Below are 22350 nucleotides of genomic sequence, written 5' to 3'. Positions count from 1 at the left end.
AACCGCTTCATGATGTCCTCGAAGGTCTTGAAATCATCAGCACAGGAGGGCATTGGTGGCATTACCCCCTTATCCAGGGATGAAGAGGACCTGACTGAAAGATGTAAGATCTTGAGCTGAAGTTTTTTTTCTCTTGTGTATCATCTGGTACCGAAGAAGTGTGCAGTAATGGGAGATGGTCAGTTGGTATCCATGAATGGTACAGAACCAGTTGGTGCCGGTAGTCCTTTCTTGGCATCCTGTAGAACTGATCGCTGAAATGGCCCCAAGGGTCCCAGTAACCTCACTGAGGAGACTAGGGGAAAGGTCATACTATCTGGGCCTACAATGTTTGGTAAGTCCCCTAGAGTCCTCTTTATGAGAGGGACTCATGGGAGTTTGGTGGTACAGTACCAGGAGGGATTTGTGTACCCAGATCTTCAAGTCTGATAAATCATCTCCTGTGCTAATCTGGTGGGAGGAGGAAGAGGGACGCTCAGTTATCATGATCAATACCAAAGGTTGAAGACTTATAAGTTTCAATTTGTAACTGTCTGGATGGTACTGGTGAGTGAGCTCTGATAGATCTCTGTAACAGTGAAGACTCAGGCTAATCAGAAACAAGATCCTCTGAAGACAGAAATCTAGGACGCAGCAGGTTTTGGTAGCCTAAGGTTGAGGCTTGGGTTGGTACTGGAAGTGGAAATGTTGACTGGTGGGATGGAAACTGCTGCAGTACTGAGGAGCTGCAGGGTCTTGTCTCACTTCAGAGATGAGGTAAGAGACCAGAACTGATGGACATGGTAGCCTATGTGTACCACAGTGCAGCAGGGGATCAGATAGTTCTGCTGAGATAGATGGCTCTGGTGGCACAGGGCTTGTTCATATGGGGCTTCTTACATGGTACCAACACCTGTATTGGACTCAGTTGGAGCGCTAATTCTCCTGAATGAGTCTTATGGACCTATCCCATTTCTTCATTTCTCAGGTTTGGGAGATGTACTACTTTTTCTTTCAGAGTAGCAGCCGTGTTAGTCTGTATTCGCAAAAAGAAAAGGAGTACTTATGGCACCTTAGAGACTAACAAATTTATTAGAGCATAAGCTTTCGTGAGCTACAGCTCACTTCATCCGCTCAATTCAGCTCAATGCATCCGATGAAGTGAGCTGTAGCTCACGAAAGCTTATGCTCTAATAAATTTGTTAGTCTCTAAGGTGCCACAAGTACTCCTTTTCTTTTTACTTTTTCTTTGAAGTTTGTCTTGGTGGCCACAGACAAAGCTGAAACAGTGACCAAAGGCCCCTGCAACGTTGAGGCCAACTTACATGGGTGAGGGGGGAGGAAGCAGACCCCTCTGGAACACGAGCATATTTAATTAAATAGGAGTTTTCGTCTAGGCTCCCTGTCTTTTTTGGACTTGCCTTTGACCCTCTGACAAGACTTCTCACCTTGAGGGGATGAGAGTCTCCGAAACAGTGCAGGCAACTAGTGTTCCCATCACTGTGGGGGAAAAGGCCTGTGGCAAGTCTAGCAGAGATTAAATCCTGAGGTTTTAGGCATAACAGATTGTGCTCCAGCACTAATAAAGGTCCAAGAATAGGAGGCACCAAGCCTCAGGAGCACAATCATACTAAACTAAATAAAGCAAAATAAACAACAAAATAGATAAAGGCTTTCACAAGATGAAAGGAGGAAGCTGAATACAGCTAACAGCAGAAGATGTGGTCTCGAGCCGTCCCGTGGTTGAGAAGGAATAAGCGATGGCAAGCTTGTGCCTTCCTTTATCCCTTTATTCAGAGCATAAGGCATTGCTCTGTGCAGGCATAGCTCCACGGATATTACTTTTCAGTCTCTGCTTTAGCACATATTGGCACATATCCCTATGGGTGTTCTTCCAAAATATGTGCATGTACTCAAATAGTGGAGTAAGAATTAATACAGATACTTGCCTGTGGCTCAGAGGTCATCCACAAGCAAAACTAGGGGCTGTCTCTGAACCATACCTAGGTCCAAAGCCCTCGTTGGGAAGATCTAGGATATCTGTTTGGGTAAGTGTTGCTTGGAAATAAAGTGACCCTTTAGCTATATCCCAGAATTTACAAGCAGCTTGTGAAACTTTCAGAAAAACATTGTGCCGATGAATCCTGCAAGAGACTTGGAAAAGGTCGATTCACTAGTTAATCCATTTGCCTGTTGCTGCAGTAATATTCCTAAAGAGGAATCTGATTGATAGAGTTCATGGTATAAATTTGTAAATGCTTGTATTGTGCTTAGAGCAATGAAAAAGTAGATTTTTTAAAAGTGCTATTTAAAACTTTCTAATTTTCTCCCTTCCACTAAAGATCCACATTTTCCTATGAATCCTTCAGAGGGTCTAGTCCTCAACCTATACTCTCTCCCCATCTTTCCTTACCTAGTACATATTCTTGTCTGGTAGACTGGAGACTTTTCAGGGTTGGGATTGTGTTGTAGCATTATATAAATAATTAATGGCTGTATTCATTCACTCACATATTTAGTTGACTTTCTTCTGTATTAGATCAGTTTCCCCATTTATTACAGACAAATTGGAAGTCATTTTCTTTTATTACAGGTCTACAACTTATTGCAGTTACTATATTTTTATGATTTCTAATGAATTATACAATAGTTCCCTCCCCCATAGTTTTCTCCATTCTCCTCCCCCAAACTGTTTTGATCCCTGCCTTACAGAGTTGATGGGTTTGTTGTTTGTGTACCAATATTTTTAATTGATAGTACATTTGTGGTGACAGGTTTGTAAATTCATATTAAAACTATTCCAGAAAAAAATGGTTTGGCTAAGATCAACATGGACCTTTTTGACAGCTGAAATAGCAAGAGGAAACTAGACTCAAGGAGACATTCTACTCCCATTAATAGAATGATAAAATAGATTACTCTGAGTGGCAATTGAGAGTGTTTAATCCCAGTTAGAGGACAATAGCCTCTAGTCTCCTTTCTTTTTTGTTATAGCTGTTATTTTGTTTTTAGTAACAGGAGTTTTGTCATGATTTTATTGAATGTTTAAACAGATGGGTATTGTACAACAGATACAGTTCAAAGGGATTTGGCAACAGCCACTTTAAAAAACCAAAGTATTTAAACTACTTATTTGCAATAGATTTTGATGCATTTTTCCACAGAACATGGTATTTATTTTCTCTAAAAGATGAGGCACAGCACACACAGCATCCTTCTACTGCCTTTTCTTTTGGAGCGGATTTGTCCTGGATAAAAAGAGGCTAAGGAATCCTTCAATGCATATTATCCAAAAGCTTCAAATATGCAGAAATGTGGTTTTAGGTTTTCATCCACTTTAGTACTGAGATTCCATTATAATTTCTTTTTCTAAAATAAAGCCCCAAAAATAAACGGTGTAATGGATGTTTATTGAACTCTTTTGAGACATTTGTCCAACTTCACAAAAGGCCTTTACTTTGATATCAGATATGCTCAAATGAACAGAACTGAAAAGTTTAGAAACCGAAAGTCTCTTCCTTGCAAAAACTAAAACAGTACAAAAATAGCTCTTCAATTTAAACATGCTAAAATCTTAAGTTTCTGTCTTTTAATAAGAGTATGGTGTACCACTAGAATTTAGATAGGAAACACACTGGTGATCTCATCAGCAATACAAGAGCTGTCATGCACATTTTAAATTACTATGTTAAAAAAATTACTGTACATGTGTAAACACAGTAGTGAATTGTTCAAGGAACAGTGATGCATGCAATGCATCTGTGATTAGAAACCATTTCCTTCTTCATGTATGTATTCTATACAGTTATTCCTCAGCAGTTCACATAGGTGGTCAGGAGAGCTGGACCATTATTATGGGTTGCAAGGGCAAAATTTTACCATTATTGTACTTTAGATTTATTCCTAATCAGATTATTCAAATGAGATCCCATGTTTAAAATAATTCAATAGATTTGTTTAGATAAGACAGCTAGTCTCAGATTCTTAGCATTGATAAGCAGACAATATTTTAAAAAGTTCCCTGAAGAGCAAGCAATAAAATCAAAGCTAACAAAGCAAAACATTCTAGTATGTTGGTCTCAAGAAAATGAATTTTTGGGAAAAATCAGAAAAAAATCTCTATCAAAAGTAGGAATTTAAACAGCAGTATCAAGTAGAATACCATACCCAGAATAAAAATTATGGATATTAATGTTTTCTCTTAACACTTTTTAGCAGATTTCCAATGAGTAAATTGGAGAAATTGTGTACATTATACCCACTGTTTTAGTAAAAAAATTGTACACCTATTTAAGAATTGTTAATAAAAATACTCAGGATAATCTTTGAAAGTTGTTCTAATCTCAGTATACCATGAGCTTCAGTGGGAGACTTCTCATATTATGTTTATGATCTCAAGTGTTTCTCAAATACTGTGTATTGAAAGCTGAAATAACCAAAAAAAATGCTAACTTTTGTAACATGATTCCACAGAGTGCACTGAAAAATCATCAGTGGGATGCTTAATATATCTGGTGGGCTTTTAAACTAAAGACTAAATCCCCGAAATCTGATGATCGAAGTTTTGCACGTAGGAAGATTAGTACAATGCTGTATTGTACGAGTAGCAGACTCATATTTGTTTCTTCCAGAACTATCACTTTTAGGGAAGCTTAAAGCTGGGCCATACTATTATTCACAGAAGAGTGAAAGATAAGAGGGAGGGACGTTTAAAGTACCTAGTCTTCAAGAGTGAAACACTACATATTTTGATTAGCTAATATATATTTTAATACAAGAAAATGCAATGAATTTATTTGTATCTGAATGCAGATAATACTTTATTAACTGATCACAGTTTTAATGTCTGATTTAAAACCATAACTCTTTTGGGAAACAAAAAAAGAGGGGATGTTAAGGCTGAGCCATATATACACAGAAAAAAATCTGGATACTGATAATCTGTACATTTTTTATTAAGTTACCTCTGCTTTTTTCTTTACACAAATAGTTTATTCAGTGTCTGAAGTTATCAAATTGGCCAATATTTTAAAGTCTTATGCTGGAATGAAAGTTTAGCTCAAGTTTTTGATGCAGCGTAAATCTCAAACGAGATCAGACAGGTTTGCTGTCATATTCCACATGAAGTGTCGAATTTTATTCAGGTTAGTTTATTGTTGGTACACAAAAGTTATAACAACCAATTATCCTCTCTTCCAGCAAAACTAGTAGCTCTATCCCTCAAGGTTAACCTGTATTAAATTCAACTATAATAGATTGGGAGATCAATATACATTAAGTGCCCATGCTACATGTCATTTTCCAACTCTTTAAGCAGCCTTTAACATTATATGATTAAATGGACATATGTGCCATTTTACACAATTACACCAGCTTTTCAACAAAATCCAGGAATTAGTTAATTCTTTAAATTCCACCGTGAACAGTAGTCCTATATGGTGTGGTATAGTTTTCCATCTGTATTAGCTCCCTTTTGTAAAGCTGGGCAACACATGAAATCAAGACATCAATTGTTTGTCCTTCTCTGAAAAAGTGTTTCAGCTGTCTAGTTCCACTCACTGAAGGAAGAGGCAGAGGCAAGTTTAAATTATCCCAGAAAACTGAATAAATTGCTTTATTTGGTGTCTTCAAGATGCTTCACCTTTTGTGGGGGAAGTAGGTGTTGTGGGAGAGACCATTTCAGGTTTTCGTGAAATTCTATCCAATTCTGCCTGAACATCGGTCAAGACTGGCTTCTGGCCTGTACAAAAAAAAGCGCACAACACTTGGTCATGCTTAAAAATGAAAGGACTTGTTTTCCCACAACTATGTTATATCTTAAAAACATCCATCAAAAAAAAAGTTAAGTTTTCCTGCTTTAATACAATACTAAATAAGTTGTTTCATGCACATCACATTTACAAACTGCAGATGCACTAGAGTAAAGATATAGTAAAATGAGAACATATTTAGTCAGTAGCAATTTTAGACATGTGGGTTACCCTACTGTTTGGCTAACAAGCCATTTTTACAATAGTTCTCTCAAAGTCTTACACTGTATGTGGAAAGCAAATCCTATGAAATCCTAACATAAATGATATACATCTCATTTCCTAAAATTTTCAGAAAGTGTTGACCAATAAATGTTGGGCTTATATTACAAGTATGTATTATTCACACCACATGTATTAAGCACACAATAATACACAGATTTATATTTCAAACAGTTACATGGCCAGAATTGGCCTATGTCTTTCTATAAACCTGTTCACTTATTCTGAGTACCCTTTAACACTTTGCAAAGCTGAAATCAACTTTGGCATTAGAAAATAATGAACTTGACTGATACTGATTTGATCTCAAGTATATTTCATAATGAACCAAAGTGCTCTCAAGTAACTAACTGTACAATTTACCAAACAAACCCTCTTCACATTCCCAATCGCCTTACCTCCCCTCCACACAGACATGGGGGAAATAGGATTATTTTAATCTAGGTTTACATGAAAATTCTTATTTAAAAAGGACCACAGATCCTTAATAGGTCTTAGCCGGCTGAGCTTAAAAAGCAGACCAGACCATTTCAGCTACTGAAGATCTGTGAAATTTCCTGCCCAGAGGAACCCTATGACCAATCTTTGCATCTGAATCGGAATACACCCCCCACATGGATACTGCCTCCCTCTTCAAATAGGGGCTGGAGATCCTTTGTGCCCCTATTCACCAGATCTTCTTGATTGGGTTGAAGACTCTCTGAATTCCCATCCACCCTCCCAAAGTGGGTATCACAAAGTTGTACTGTAATGCATATAGATAAGATAGCAGAATTGCATATGCACATAGTAGAATTAAGGTCAGTGTGGCAATCCTCCTTGTATCTAGTGCTGGGTAATGGAGTTTGCAGTCCATATTGACAGGTTTAGCTAGGCTCTCATTCTATATTCAGCAATAAAGGTTTCTGCTTCAGCTTTTCAATAGTCGTCGTGAGGCAGCTGCAGTGATTGGATGGAGGGTGTTCTGGCATATCTGAAGGCCAGAGTATAAAACCGACAGCTGACAAATTATGCTGCAACCATCATGTACCTCCCATCCCTGAAGATTGTGTCTCTGTGTAGTTCTTTAAGATGTATACCAGTAGAAGCAACACTTTGGGGTCTAAACTATTACTAGAAAAGTGTGATAGTTAGAGATAGGATCAGCATACCTCTGTCGCTCTGTAACTTAAGACTGAGGAAAAAATTCTGTAACCATGATGTGCTCACCTTAATGAGGACAAAAGTATCACTCCATGGAAGAGAAAGCATCCCTAGGAAAGCTGGCTACTCCAGATAATTCCTGATCAATATGGCCCCAGACTGGAGTCAGGAGGACCAAGATGTCATGTAGATATGCGCTACAATACTTCGTAGTGAGGGTTGTGTGATCAAGGCAGCCAATGTTCAGAAATCACGGAGGGATTTAAACAGCTAGGATTCCCAATCTATGCAGAAGCTATTGATGAAATCTCTGTGCTCATTCTGAATCTTTCCCCTAAACTCTCTGCAATCAGGCCAGGAAGAGCAGGACTATTACAGTGGTACCTAGAAGTTCCAAGCAGGTGGACCTCCATTGAGTGCTGTACAAACATAAAAAGAGCCTATGCTCCAAAAAGCTTAGAATCTTAAAGGACAACAGGTAGATGAAAAGAATGAAAGTGCAGTAGTAAGAGCCCATTTAACACCCCTGGGAGCACTTGTGTGCGCGCATGCTAGGTGTGTTACAGGCACGCTAAGTGGGGATGAATGTAGCTAGCATGCTTCCTTTATTTTCTAACACCACAGGCTCATGCAGCAATTACCCAGAAGGGCCTTTTTGCTCTCTTCACCTTCCCTAATAGAAGGGAGAAATCCAGGTGATGAGGAACAAAAGAGGGGACTCAATAGATGGGCATTCATATTACTTATCCTCATTATTCCCCTGCAGTAATGCAAGAGAGTCTCTTGGTCTGTATTTGTTCTCCCCACAAAAGCTCTGATTCTAGCACACAAACATTGGAAAGCAGCAGATAGAAGGAAGATTAAACACCTCAGAGCCTCATAGTACTAAGGGCTAGCAGATAGGGAACAGGATATTATTCATAATTTCAATTAAATATAATACAATATGATTTTTCCCCCCAAAAAAGCTCAGAGGCTCACAATACACCCATAACACCCTTCCACATTAAGATCTACTATGATCTCATCTTGGTTTACCATTGTCAGCCTCAGATTTTACCATGTCGTTGAGCCATGGATAATGCTGTATATATTGAAGTTGTATTACTTATCTTGCCACATTTCTAACAGCATTTTAACAAATATTGCATGCTAGATTAAAGATATTCCTTGCACAAATGAAAATTCCAATGATGCTTTATGATTAATCATACCTGACTTTTTTGCTGATGGTGGTAAATTGCTGGCACCACCTCCACTGCCCCCTCCTCCAGGGCTGCCACCGCCAACACCAGAACCGCCTGGGGAACCAGTTTTTTTACTCAGCAAACTATTGAAGAAGTTAGCTAGGACGCCTTCGCTTGTGGCTCCAGCTACATCAAAAAAGTAGGAAGGTATTTTATACATGAAAAACAACATTTTCCAAACAAATGCTGACTAAACAGTTGTTTGCAGTGTTTAGTACTGGGTTTATCCCAGGATATGAGAAAGAAAAAAGTGGGTGAGGTAATATCTTTTATTGAACCAACTTCTGTTGGTGGAAGGTACAAGGTTTCAAGCTTCACCGAGCTCTTCTTCAGGTCTGGAGAAGGAAACCCAAGCATTCAAGCTAAACACAAGGTGAGATAGATTGCTTGTAGCCTGTCTCAAATATCTGTAAGACAATGGACAAAGTCCAGAAATCCATCCCAAACACATTGACAATCTCATTTTTATCCTCACCCATCATAACTTTATATTCAACAACACTTTGTCCAAGCCATGTAAACAGCCATGGGTACTAAAATGCCTCCTCAGTATGCCAACCTCCTCATGGACCACCCTGAGGAAAATTTCTGTAAAAATGCATCACAAAAACAACAATATACATCAATGATATTTTCATCCTCTGGACAGATGACCTAAAAACTCCCTCAAAGATTTCCACCACTACTTCAGCAAACACCACCCATCCATCAAACTCTCTCTGGTACATCCCCACACCAGCATCAACTTCCTGGACACCACAATTAACAATGGATTTCTACAGACAGACAACTATATACAATATACATACAGACCACCACATTTGCCCCTGCAAATCCAGCAACCAGCTTTGACACATCCAGAAATCTGGTATCTACAGCCAGGCACTTAGATACCAAAGAATATGCGCCGAAGAGAAGCTCTAAGATTCACATTTTAACACATTTATCTTCACCAAACGAGGATGCGCCACTAGAGAAAAGTAGATTGCATCATGAAACAGGCCATATAAATACCCTAGGAGAACCTGTTTCAATGCAGGAAAACAAGCCCACTGACTGCATACCCCTAGTTGTCACTTATCATCCCCCGACAGAACACACATTCCTTGGGATATCATGCAGCAATTAAAAGCTATACTTCCTGGGGACTACAGTCTGAAATAAATCTTTCCTGAACCCCACTTCTGGCATTCAGATAACTCCCCAACCTTGCTAAGCTCATCAGAAGTAAGACAAGGACACACCAACTCAAAGCAGTATCAGAGACTGCCAAAACAACAGATGCAAAACCTGCAGCCATATCTCCACTGCTACAATGATCAATATTCCCTTCAGCACCATACCTTTCTGGATTCATGGCTCCTACACCTGCCTATCAACATACTGGAATACTTGATGCCCTTGATAAAGGTACACCACAACTACATGGGTGAAACCAGACAACTGCTACGCTCTCGAATGAATTCACACAAAAAAGTGATAAGACAAAAAACACACTACTACCCACGAGCAAACACTTTTCATGAAAGGATCACCCATATCTGAGTTCTCATTTCTTGTCCTCAAAGGAAACCTGTACAACACCTTCAAAAGATGGGCCTGGGAACTTAAATTCATAACACTGCTGGACACAAAAAACAAGGGTTTTATGGCCCACTACAACAGTTGCTACACATCCTGCTGCCTACTAACCCTCCATTGTCCTACAACTTCAGAGGTGTTAATTGCCCACATCATTTTAAGCTGTCTCCCACAACTTTGGTGACCCCTTCATGCTTAATCTGTCCCACCTTGTATTTACCTTGAAAACTCTGGTTTCCTTCTCCAGACCTAAAGAAGAGCTCTCTGAGGCTCAAAAGCTTGTCCCTTCCAGCAACAGAAGTTGGCCCAACAAAAGATATTACGTCACCCACCTTGTCTCTTACACATATTATGTCAGTATGAACAAATACAAAAGTATTTCAAGTGAGCAATCAAGAATAGCTCACTTATTCCCACTACATTTTCCCTGCACAAGAAATATACCTTTCATATTAGGATCAATTTTTTTTGAGCCAGTAGGGATGGGTGTGACACTGGCCACGTTGGATGTTACTGATCTGTTTGGTGTCCTAGGGGAGCCTCCAGGAACTCTTGGCGAGGCATCCTACACAAAAGAAGACGACTGAATAATCAAACTATTTTGTGTACTCAACTTCCAGATATAAACTATAATCTATACAAGCAAAACTATTCAATTACATTTTGCGATTTTTTCCATTTTTTTTTTAAAAGGTACATTTCATACTGATCATGTAATTCAATGGAATACTTGTGCCAAAAAATTAATCTGTTTTAAATTAAAAATCATGCAATGCTGTGAGATACACATTTTTACAGAAAAGAGAAGGAGTACTTGTGGCACCTTAGACTAACAAATTTATTTGAGCATAAGCTTTCGTGAGCTACAGCTCACTTCCTCGGATGCATTCAGTGGAAAATACAGTGGGGAGATTTATATACATAGAGAACATGAAACAATGGGTGTTACCATACACACTGTAATAGAGACCTGGTAATAGCTCACCGTAAGTGATCACTCTCGTTACAGTGTGTATGGTAACACCCATTGTTTCATGTTCTCTATGTATATAAATCTTTTTACTGTATTTTCCACGAAAGCTTATGCTCAAATAAATTTGTTAGTCTAAGGTGCCACAAGTACTCCTTTTCTTTTTGTGAATACAGACTATACACGGCTGCTACTCTGAAACCTTACATTTTTATAGAAGTGAATATGTATAATGCATTAGCAAAGCACTTGAAAGTTAACGGGGAAAAAAAAAACAAAAAAAAAACCCAACCAGTATTGCAACTAAGAACCGCAGTCCAACAACTGGAGACACTGCAGAACTGGGCACTCCACCCTGATGAGAGAGTAAAGCAGCTCTGGTTGTTTTCGAAACTGCATTCACTGGTTCACGGAGAAGCTACACCCAGCTCTCCTTAGTATGAAGGCAAGTTGTGGCAAATACGGTGGAAAGAAGAATTTTTATTAGAAGCAAACAGCGCTGAAAAAGTTTAGTACTTTCGTTGCCTCACAAAAGCAACTCAATAGGTCATATTACTGAGTAGTTGCTTGTCACTTGAAAAAAAGGTTACATGAGCTGTCTTATTTTTTCTAAATTTGAACTTAAACAAGTAACAAGACTTACATTGCTGAACATTTTATATATTAGTTCCAGAAATCCATCTAAAATGTAGGTATACATATCTACAAGTGTGCACACTTTGGAGCTCAATTTCATTCTGAGCTTAAGTATTTTTACAGCAACAAGAAAACTGTAGAAAAGCATTAAGAAAAAGCTTGTACATAACAAGTGCTCTTAGCACTGAAGTCCATGATCTTCTCGCCCAAACATGCTATTGTATTAATCAAAATCGAAGAATGCACGATTTTCAGTTTCAGTATTTAAAATCTTTGTTACTAACCACTGGCCTTCCAGCTGCAGTAGGTGGCTGTTTCGCTAATAGAGACTGGAAAAAAAAAATATTTTAGACATTACCGTTTGCATTTACTATAACAAGCTCAAAAATAAATGTAATTGAACACCACAGATTTAAATGAAACTAGTTATCTACCATACAAATGCAAAGTAACTCTACCTGCTGCTTCATAAGAAACACTTGATCATCTTCTGCTACTATTTCTTTTTCATGTACAAACTGCAATATAAAAAAAAAACATTTAAATATGGTTGTGACTGATGTCATTTAAAAACTAGATGTTGTCTTTTTCTATTTACAGATTAATATGAAGAGGCACAAAAAATGCAGGAAATGGACTCAAGACAACATCGTCTTCAACCTAAAGCTGTGCTGGTGCTTTATACATTTTCTAATTGTTAACACAAAGCCAGTGACCATAAGGTAACTATCTTCACATGCTGCTAGCTGAACATCTTTACCTCAGCATTTATTTTTAAAGCAAGAGACATTGTTAAAGTGTTTTATTTCGTTAACATTTTTATTACAACTAATAGTTTAGACATGCTCTATGGAAGGCATTTGTCATAAATATAAAGGGAAGGGTAAACATCTTTAAAATCCCTCCTGGCCAGAGGAAAAACCCTTTCACCTGTAAAGGGTTAAGAAGCTACGATAACCTCGCTGGCACCTGACCAAAATGACCAATGAGGAGACAAGATACTTTCAAAGCTGGAGTGGAGGAGAAACAAAGGTTCTCTCAGTCTGTGTGTTGTTTTTAATCGGGACCAGAGCAGGAATGCAGGTCAGATCTCCTGTAAAGGGCTAATAAGCAATCTAGTGAGATATGTGTTAGATTTGGTTTTGTTTAAATGGTTGAGAAAATAAGTTGTGCTGAATGGAATGTATATTCCTGTTTTTGTGTCTTTTTGTAACTTAAGGTTTTGCCTAGAGGGATTCTCTATGTTTTGAATCTGATTACCCGGTAAGGTATTTACCATCCTGATTTTACAGAGGTGATTCTTTTACTTTTTCTTCAATTAAAATTCTTCTTCTAAGAATCTGATTGCTTTTTCATTGTTCTTAAGATCCAAGGGTTTGGGTCTGTGTTCACCTGTGCAAATTGGTGAGGATTTTTATCAAGCCTTCCCCCAGAAAGGGGGTGTGGGGTTTGGGAGGATTGGGGGGGAAAGATGTTTCCAAGCAGGCTCTTTCCCTGTTATACATCTGTTAGATGCTTGGTGGTGGCAACAATAAAGTCTAAGGGCAAAAGGTAAAATAGTTTGTACCTTGGGGAAGTTTTAACCTAAGCTGGTAAAAATAAGCTTAGGGGTTTTTTTCATGCAGGTCCCCACATCTGTACCCTAGAGTTCAGAGTGGGGAAGGAACCTTGACAGCATTGTTACATACTTAGTACAAAAGTGTTCAGTTTATAGGGCGTGATCTTCTCAGACTGTTCAAAGATCTTGAAAATTTGATTTAGACTGAAGAACCTCACAGTATGTCTGGGGACTAGGTAGGTACTAACATGCCATCATACTTTACCTTCCTCATCTTCCGAGAGCCTCATAAACAACAAATTTATCCTCACAACCATCTTTTGATCTAGGAAAGTATCTGTTTTACAGAGGGAAAATGAAACAGACGTGACCTTCAAGGTCACATGACATTGATACTGGAGCTGGAAACTGAACCCAGAAATCCTGAGTCCTATTTCTAAGCCTCAATCACAAGATCACCCTTCCTCACAACAAATCCTCTAGCAGGACAAAAGGTATCTTAAAGCAAGTAAAATTTTACTGAGAATCAGGCCTGAAGTCTATATGCATGTAGAAACAGGTGAATTATTTTCTTGAGCACCTGGTATATTATACTACTACTACTACATATCTTGGCTTTTCCAGGATTGTGCAGATTATAGTTTCACTTTTCCCATTAAGTATTTGTAAGTAGCTCATGCAGTGGGAAGTTGCAGAATAATCCTAAAATATCAGTTTCATTAGGAGAGAGGTAGAAGTACTGGTCTTCAGTTCCCGTCTCCTCTTATTTGTCCTTTGCTTATGGCATCTCTTTGAACAACTGAGACAGAATTATTTATAAAATGTACTAAGCACAGAAAGTTTGCTGTATATGTTGCACATCCAATATAGATTTATCTTCTTGTTTAATTCCTGGCTTTATTTGCTTACTTTTGGTGTTAAATAGGGTTTACAACCATGAGTTTCTACTACAGAATATAGGAAATAGAGAAGAGTTAAGACTTTTTTAATTCATAAGAAATTTATAAAGGCATTTTAAACACTCAGGTTTGCTGAGAAGTTAGAACATTCTGAATTTAACTCATAAATCAGTGCAATTTAGCTTTCCAAAAGAGCAGAAGTTAGATGCAAGCATAGGCATCTTTAGAATGCTGTAGCTGCAGTGCTAGAGAAGACACTTTTAAATACAATGCTCCGATCTGAAGTTTGAATGGAAGCTCGTAATCAAAGATGCTTCAGAGACTACTGGATACCTTTCCAATTTTAATTTGATAAAATATGAAATTGAAACTGATTTAACATTCCTAACTGGATTTTCCTACTAGAAATGAGAAGATAAATCTGAAAGAAGACAAGTTGCCTCAGCTTTGCTGTTAAATGTAGTAGCTGGGCTTCTGGCTTCATTTATAGCTAAAGCTCATAAAAACTGAACAAAAAGAAATTTAAAAAGAAGTGAGGGAAAAGGTTAATAAACTTCACAAATTTTATCATCCTCTTTTAAATAGTGGGTGCAGGCATGCCACATACATATCTGAGATTATTTGAGGCTGTGATTTCTTAACACTGTTTCATAAACATTGGAACAATGGCAAAAAGGCACAACAGGCCTACCTAAATTAGATGTTTTAATGTTGCATTTTATTACATTGTATGAGGTCCATTCAATTTGCCTGCTTTTGAAAAAAAAATCTGAGTTAGTAAACTGTTTTGGGGCATATTATAATGAAAACGTTGACCTATAATGTTTGGTCCCATTTGGAAACTAAAGATATAGCTGTACATCTTGGAAATACATTACAACTGCACCAGTAAACGAGCATAAGAGATTTGTGTTTCTCTGAGTATGGCAGCAACCCTAATGGTTTAACTGCCATTGTTTGGCAAAGCAAAGCATCAAACTTCAGTGAATATCTACAAAGGAAATGTAATGGAAGAGTTAACAAGGCCACTTTACCTTGAATGAGCCCTTGAAATCTGATAACTACTTATGCTAAAAAAAACCCAAAACCAAACAGTTACTCACCTTCTTGTAACTCTTGTTCTTCGAGATGTGTTGTTCATATCCACTCTATTCAGGTGCATGCGCATGGCTGCCAGAAGATTTTCCCCCAGCGGTATCAGTCAGGTCAGTCTGGGCACCCTCTGGAGTGGTGCCATCATTGTGCTCAATATAGGGCCCTACTAAGTTCCCACCCCCTCAGTTCCTTCTTGCTGGCTACTCCAACAGAGGGGTAGGTGGGTGGGTATTGGAATGGACATGAACACCACATCCCGAAGAACAACGGTTACGAGAAGATGACTAAACTTTTTTCTTTGAGTGCTTGTTCATGTCAATTCCAATCAGGTGACTCCCAAGCCTAAATTCAGGAGGCAGTGTCAGAGCTGTCCACTGACTGGAGTACTGCTCTACCGAAGGCCGCATCATCTCTGGCCTGCTGGGTAATCGCATAACGTGTGGTGAAAGTACGTATGGAGGACCACGTCGACGCTCTGCATATTTTCTGGCTCAGGACTTGCACCAAGAACGCTGCTGAAGAAGCTTGCGCCCTAATGGAGTGTGCTGTGAGCAGAGGGGCAGGCATCTCTACCAGGTTATAGCATTCACGGTTACATGACATGATCCACGAGGAAATTCACTGGGAGGAGACTGGAAGACCCTTCATCCTGTCTACCACAGCCACAAACAGTTGAATGGACTTCCTAAACGGTTTCGTTCTTTCCATGTAAAAGGCTCGCGCTCTCTGGACATCCAATGAGTGAAGCCTCTGCTCTCTGCCGCTCGAGTATGACTTAGGATAGAACACTGGGAGGAAGACGTCCTGGTTGATGTGAAACTGGGAGACAACCTTCAGGAGGAAAGCTGGATGTGGCCCGAGCCGAACCTTGTCCTTATCGAACACTGTGCAAGGGAGCTCTGATGTTAGGGCCTTGAGCTCAGACACCCTCCTGACTGAGGTTATCGCTAACAGAAATGCCACATGACAGGTAGAGCAGGGAACACGTTGCCAGTGGTTCAAAGGAGGACCACCCATCAATTTGGAAAGGACTAGATTGAGGTCTCAGGTCAGGGTCGGCTGCTGGATGTGCAGATATAGCCTGTCGAGACCTTTCAGGAAATGGCTGACCATAGGGTTGGCAAACACTGACCAGCCCTCTGAACCGGATGGAAAGCAGAGGTGGTGGCCAAGTAAATTCTTATTGACGACAGACAGTCCCTGCAGCTTGAGATGGAGAAGGTAGTCCAGTATGAATGGTATAGAGACAAGCATCTGGGACGAGTGATGCTGTGTCAACCAAAATGAGAATCTCTTCCACTTGAAGTAGGAAGTGCAAAGTAAGTAGCCCTGGTGGAGAGTTTCCTACTGCCAAGGAGGACTTGTCTAACCGGGTCCAAGCAGGAGAGCTCTGTGGGATTCAGCCATGGCACTTCCACACCATGAGGTGCAACAACTAGAAGTACAGGGGCTGCAGATGGTGGTGATCCTGAGTTATTAAGTCCAGGAGGAGCAGCAAGGTAACTGGGGCTCCATGGACGTTTCTAGGAGAGATGTGTACCAGTGTTGGTGAGGCCAGGCTGGAGCTATCAATATCACTGAAGTCTCTTCCGCCCATATCTTGCGGAGCACCTTGTGAACGAGACGGATGGTTGGGAACACGTAAAGAAGTTGGCCTTCCCATGGGAGGACGCATGTGTCCGCGATGCAGCCCAGTCTGTGATTCAGGAAGGAGCAAAACTGTTGGCACTTCCTGTTGCATTGCCTGGCAAACAGATCCATGTGGGGAAAGCCGCACCGTTGGAAAATTGAGTTTGCAATGTCCGGGCATAGGACCACTCGTGGCCGTGAAAAGACCTGTGGAATTCGTTCTGTACTCCCAGGAGGCCTGATACTTGCAGGTGTATCAAATGAGCTACACAAAAATCCACAACATGAGGAGCATGCACTCCCGTTTGTTGATATAGAACATCACCGTGGTCTTGTCTGTCATGACTGATCCACATCTCCCTGTCAAGTGGGCTCAGAAAGCCTGGCATACCAGATGCACTACGACATTGATCTCAGGCAGAACTCGCTCTCCACATCAGAGGCCTTGTGTCCTGAGGTCTCCCAGATGTGCTCCCCAGCCCAAGGCTGGCGCATCCATCACTAGTGAGAGGAATGGCTGAGGACCGGTGAAGGGGACCCCTTCACACACTACCTGTGGGTTGAGCCACCACTGGAAAGAGTTGAGGATCAGGCGAGGCAGAGCTACAACCCTGTCCAAACTGTCCTGAGCCGGCCAATACACCAAGGCTAGCCACAATTGGAGAGACCGGAGTCTGAGCCTGGTAACATAGGTACAAGAAGGCGTTGGGATGGTGGCAGCATCAGGGAGCCATGGAGCTACTCCCGATCCTGCTGATACCAATGGCGCTGGAGGTGGTATGAAAGTGGCCGAAGCCACTGATGCTGCCCTGGAATGCAACCCTTGGCTCCGCCCTTGGCCTTGGTGAAAGGCCCAGGGAGTCCAAAAGTGCTGGGGACTGCCACTGTACGGGCCATGGTGCTGGTCTTGTGATGACCTGGACCATCTACTTGTGGTCCTACAAGATCTATAGGAGTCCGACTAAGATGTCTCAGAAAAGGAGGATCACGGAGGAGCGGTATTTCGAGGAGTCCAGGGTCCACACCGAGGGCTCGGGGACCGACTAAGCTGCTGACCCTGTTCTGGCGCCGGGGAGCAGTGCACTGGGGACGGAGATCACCAGGCCATCATTGCAGGCTTTCCCCTTGATGGTGCCGGGGGAGCGACCAGTGCCGGCTACCTCTCCCGTCTAGGTGGGGAGAACGGTGCTGTGAGCTGGAGCTGGTCCTGGGCTGCCTCAGACATCTCCGGGGTCAACGGGAGGTGAAGTTATCGGCTCGGCTTCAGCCAGCGAGAAGTGTCCGGATTCGACCACCCTTCCACGGGGGCAGGAGTAGATGCGACCATCTTTGGCAGCGAAGCTGAAATAGCATGGCCCAGCTCGGGTCTCACAATGGCCAGCTCCTTGGGTCTAGCCTGGGGGGAAATGGCCCTCTTCTGCGGCACCGGTGATTGAGACCAATGCCTGCCTGCGGCACGTGAGCCACAAGTGGAGCCATGACAGTGCCAAGAGTCCTTGTCTTTACTCAGCACTGATCCCCGGGCCAACGGTGCTGGGGCACTGCATACTGAGGAGGTACTTGGCACCGGGTCTGCCAATCCGGGGTCGGACTGGGACTTCCATTAGTAGGATCTTCAGACGCTGATCTCTATCCTTCAGTGTCTTGGGGCGAAACCCCCTGCAGATCCTACAGCGATCGTTTTGATCCTTCAGTCACAAAGTTTGAGGATTGCTTCTGGGCATACACTTGCCGCAGACCTCACAGGCTTTGAGGCAAGGAGACCACGGCATGCCTTAGCACCGGGATAGCACTGGAGAGGAAACCCCTCCAAAGGAAACTTAAGTAAAGTACCTACTAACTACTTAACACTAACTACAGAACTAATGAAAACTATATACAGACTGCCAAAATGCGCTTATCATGACAAGAGCAAGGGGAAGTTCCAGCTAACTGTCACTGGTGGTAAGAAGGAACTGAGGGGGTGGTGGGTCGGTATTGAGTGACATGATGGCACCACACTAGGGGGCGCTCAGAATGACTTGGTGGATACTGCTAGGGAAAATCTTCTGGCTGCCGCGTGCAAACGCACACACACCTGATTGGAATTGACATGAACAAGCACTCGAAGAAGAACAATCTGTTCCATCTTGTATTTAGCTGTGACACTCTTGGTACGTCTACACTGCAACTAGACACTTGCAGCTGGCCTAGGCCAGCTGGCTCTGGCTTATGGGGCTAGCCAGTGGGGCTGCAGTGGAGACTTTCCTGCTCAGGTTGCTGCCCAAGCTCTGGGATCCTCCCATCTTGCAAGGGTTTTTAATTGCAATGTAGATATTCCTCCAGATTAAGTTTCCTAAACCTGAAGAGGTCTGAATAAACTTGAAAGCTTGTCTCTCTCACCAACTGGAGTTGGTCCAATAAAAGATATTATCTTTTGTCTCACTAACTAAGCAGCAACTAAATCAAGAAGTTTTCTATTTACATCTTCAGTGTTTCTATAATGTGGACCTTAAATCAATGAGCCAGGGATATGTTAGCATTTGAAGAAGACCACTGTTATAGATTACACTTTTGGGGAGAAGGGAAGACACCAGTTACCCTGACTCACAACTGAGTTTATAGTTTGAGATTATGAGGTCAGTAACTGACACCTGGGGCACTGCAGCCTGATTTAGTTTGGTTCCATACACCTCAATGGCTAAATGATTTTGCCCCCCTGTATCTTTTTCTACTGGTGAAGAAAACAGAAGGGTTTTTAAATAGCTATTTTACCAGGTAATCCTAGACATTTTAAGAGGCTTTCTTGTAAGACTGAAAATGTAGGGGGGCTTTAAGGTTGTATTTCTGAATTTTCATCAACAGTTTTCCTTTCTTCTGAAGAAAGTTCTACAGAGAATAATGGCAATAGGGAGAAGAGGGGTGGAAAAAGATCTACAGACACTTCTTTGTTGGATGAAACAAATAAACCCTTTAAGTAATGGAGAAGAAACTGATGATTGAGGAGAGCAAACAGCAGGCCTCCATTCTCTTTTTTAGAGAGCTAGAATTAAGATAAATTGAGCCTTGCGCATGCAGATTTCTTAACTATGTCTGAACATAGGACATAGATCCTACCTGGAAGGCTGTTCCTTCATTTTCACCACATCCACCATCCAGAGGATTATCTACAGATCCAGTTCAAGTCACCTCCATGAAGGTAGAGGCATAAGAATACAACCCATTATGAACAGTTTGAGTTAGATGTTTATGCCACTTCCAAAGCTGCTGTTGGAACCAGCACCTGCTCAGATTGAGCAAAATAAGCCAGATATTGAGGGGAGTAGCGTGCTATATGCAGCAACACCCATCTGTTTCTTCCTCTCCATGTTGGACAGCAACAACGCAAACAGTAAGTAATGAAAGCTAGTTACTGGTGGCTTTCAAGAGGAATCAGAAAGCAAACTGGGTAACTCACGTAAGGAAGGTAACCAGAAAATGAACAAAAGTCTTGTGGTTAATAAGCATGGGGTAGCCAACCAAGGGAAGGGAGAAATGCTCCAAAATATGGCACCCAAGACGCAATGTGTGTTATATTCCTACATGTTAACAAAATAGGTTTCCTTTGAAATATACTGAAATCAAATTACCTTTCTGACAGGTGGTTTTGTTATGATATCTTCAAAACTGTCATCTGCTTTTAGTGTCTGAAAGTTTTCATGTAGTATTCCTATCTTCTTGTCATTATCCCATCCTGCAGGACTTAAGGTAAACAAATACAGACATTGATCTTCAAATCTAAATATTCACTTGGTTGTTCCCTAATACCCAATATCAACCTGTGGATAAAGATTACCATTGTTGAAAACCAAAACAAAAAAGTGTTAATAACTGCCTTCTTCTACATCAGTCAGTGATTAGCACTGTCAGCTGTCTGAAGTATTTTTATTTTGCTCAGTGTAACACATTGGAGAAGTGATTTTCTCCTGGTGGAACATTCCACTTTAAAAATTGGCTTGACACTTCCTCCCTCCAAAACAGTATCTGCTCACCAAACAGTCTTAACCCATTAACTAACAATCCAGAAAAACCCATACCTGTTCTTACTGTGAATTTGTAACACTTAACACACAAATTTAGTGAACGTTAATGTTGAAACAAAATTGAAATAGCTTTATAGAACTACTACTACTTATATACACTATATTGTGTAGATACAAATGTATACATGCATGAATATTTAATGATTAAGATAAACTTACATAAATACTGCATCTTTTTCCACAACAGCAGCAGATACATTGAAAGGAAATCCATATAATTTCTGGACAATATATCTATACACTAAATCGATATTTTTATTTTCCTTTACTGAAGTGTAGATAAGCGCTGCACCATCTGAACACATTTGTTAAAAGAAAATCAGGAGTTTTATCAGCTCAAGCTAAACAGTTAACTAATCTTTTTTGAACACTGCTCACTGTTTCCAAAAGCAAACTTTATAACTGCTAGAACTATTCAAAGAACATTTCTATTTGAAACTAACCTTAATTTTATAAACTCATTTAGAGACTGAAAAAGCCAGGCAAAATAAATACCTCTACTCAGTAAGTCAATTGTACGTTGTAGCTTTTATAGCAGCAACAGGCTCTTCTAACTCCCCAAAGAAAAGCCCACAATGCTAACACAACATTAATGATAAGCTATCACAGTTAGTTATCTCAAAAGTACTAAACGAACCAGCAGTTATTGTCAAAGTCCTCTTAATTCCTCCAGAATTTCTTTTTAAAGTAAAGGAGCAGAGTTGTACCATATAAAATGAAGGTATACGTTTCCCTACAAGGGGTGAGTATAAATGCCAACACAGATGTGCAGTTAGCTGATATGTCTGCCAACACCAATATGACACTAAGATGGTGTTGCTCTTTCAGAGTCTTTAAAGTTTTTAATTATGAAATTTCTCTAAATAGCGGTATATCAGTCTTTAAATTATGTAACAATATTAAAAAAATGTTCAACACTTACAGTGCTTTGTCCTCTCCAAGTGCTCTACATCATCATGAAATAATGTTGGAAGTATTTAGAGGGTCTGGCAAACTTAAAACAATTGAACCTTGGATATTAGAAGCTGAATATCTCCAAAAAAGGTAAAGGGCACATTTCAGTATGTGTAGTTCAACTTATAACTTTCCTTTTTCATAATGGCCAGGAAGATATCCAGTGGAATTTCTAATACCTATTTGACAGATTTATATTCTATATTTAAAAAACCTCAAGTTACACATATAGGAGTATAGTTACATAAACTAGCTATCACTTATTTCAGAGTAGCAGCCGTGTTAGTCTGTATTCGCAAAAAGAAAAGGAGTACTTGTGGCACCTTAGAGACTAACAAATTTATTGTTATTGATTGTTATTGTTATTGTTATTGATGCATCCGATGAAGTGAGCCGTAGCTCACGAAAGCTTATGCTCTAATAAATTTGTTAGTCTCTAAGGTGCCACAAGTACTCCTTTTCTTTTAGCTATCACTTAATATCCTCCCTCCCAACTTTTTGGTTATATCCATTTGTATCGTACTGGGTGTCAATTCTGCAATTTGGTCTGCTGGCATAGATCCCAA

At 40.4% G+C, this 22350-nt stretch overlaps 1 protein-coding gene across 1 annotated transcript in view; it reads right to left on the bottom strand.

The window, feature by feature from the left end:
• Positions 1 to 4937: 4937 nt before the first annotated feature.
• Positions 4938 to 22350, bottom strand: part of DYNC1LI1 (dynein cytoplasmic 1 light intermediate chain 1) — a 54691-nt gene continuing 37278 nt past the window's right edge. The window contains 7 exon segments of the mRNA XM_038391086.2: positions 4938 to 5719; positions 8369 to 8527; positions 10427 to 10547; positions 11873 to 11917; positions 12047 to 12106; positions 20378 to 20489; positions 20990 to 21125. Coding sequence (XP_038247014.1) covers positions 5607 to 5719; positions 8369 to 8527; positions 10427 to 10547; positions 11873 to 11917; positions 12047 to 12106; positions 20378 to 20489; positions 20990 to 21125 — 746 coding nt within the window. The 3' untranslated portion in view covers positions 4938 to 5606.

This window comes from Dermochelys coriacea, chromosome 2 (assembly GCF_009764565.3).
Source record: "Dermochelys coriacea isolate rDerCor1 chromosome 2, rDerCor1.pri.v4, whole genome shotgun sequence".
Lineage (NCBI taxonomy): Eukaryota > Metazoa > Chordata > Testudines > Dermochelyidae > Dermochelys > Dermochelys coriacea.
This window is presented reverse-complemented; position numbering and strand designations above follow the sequence as displayed.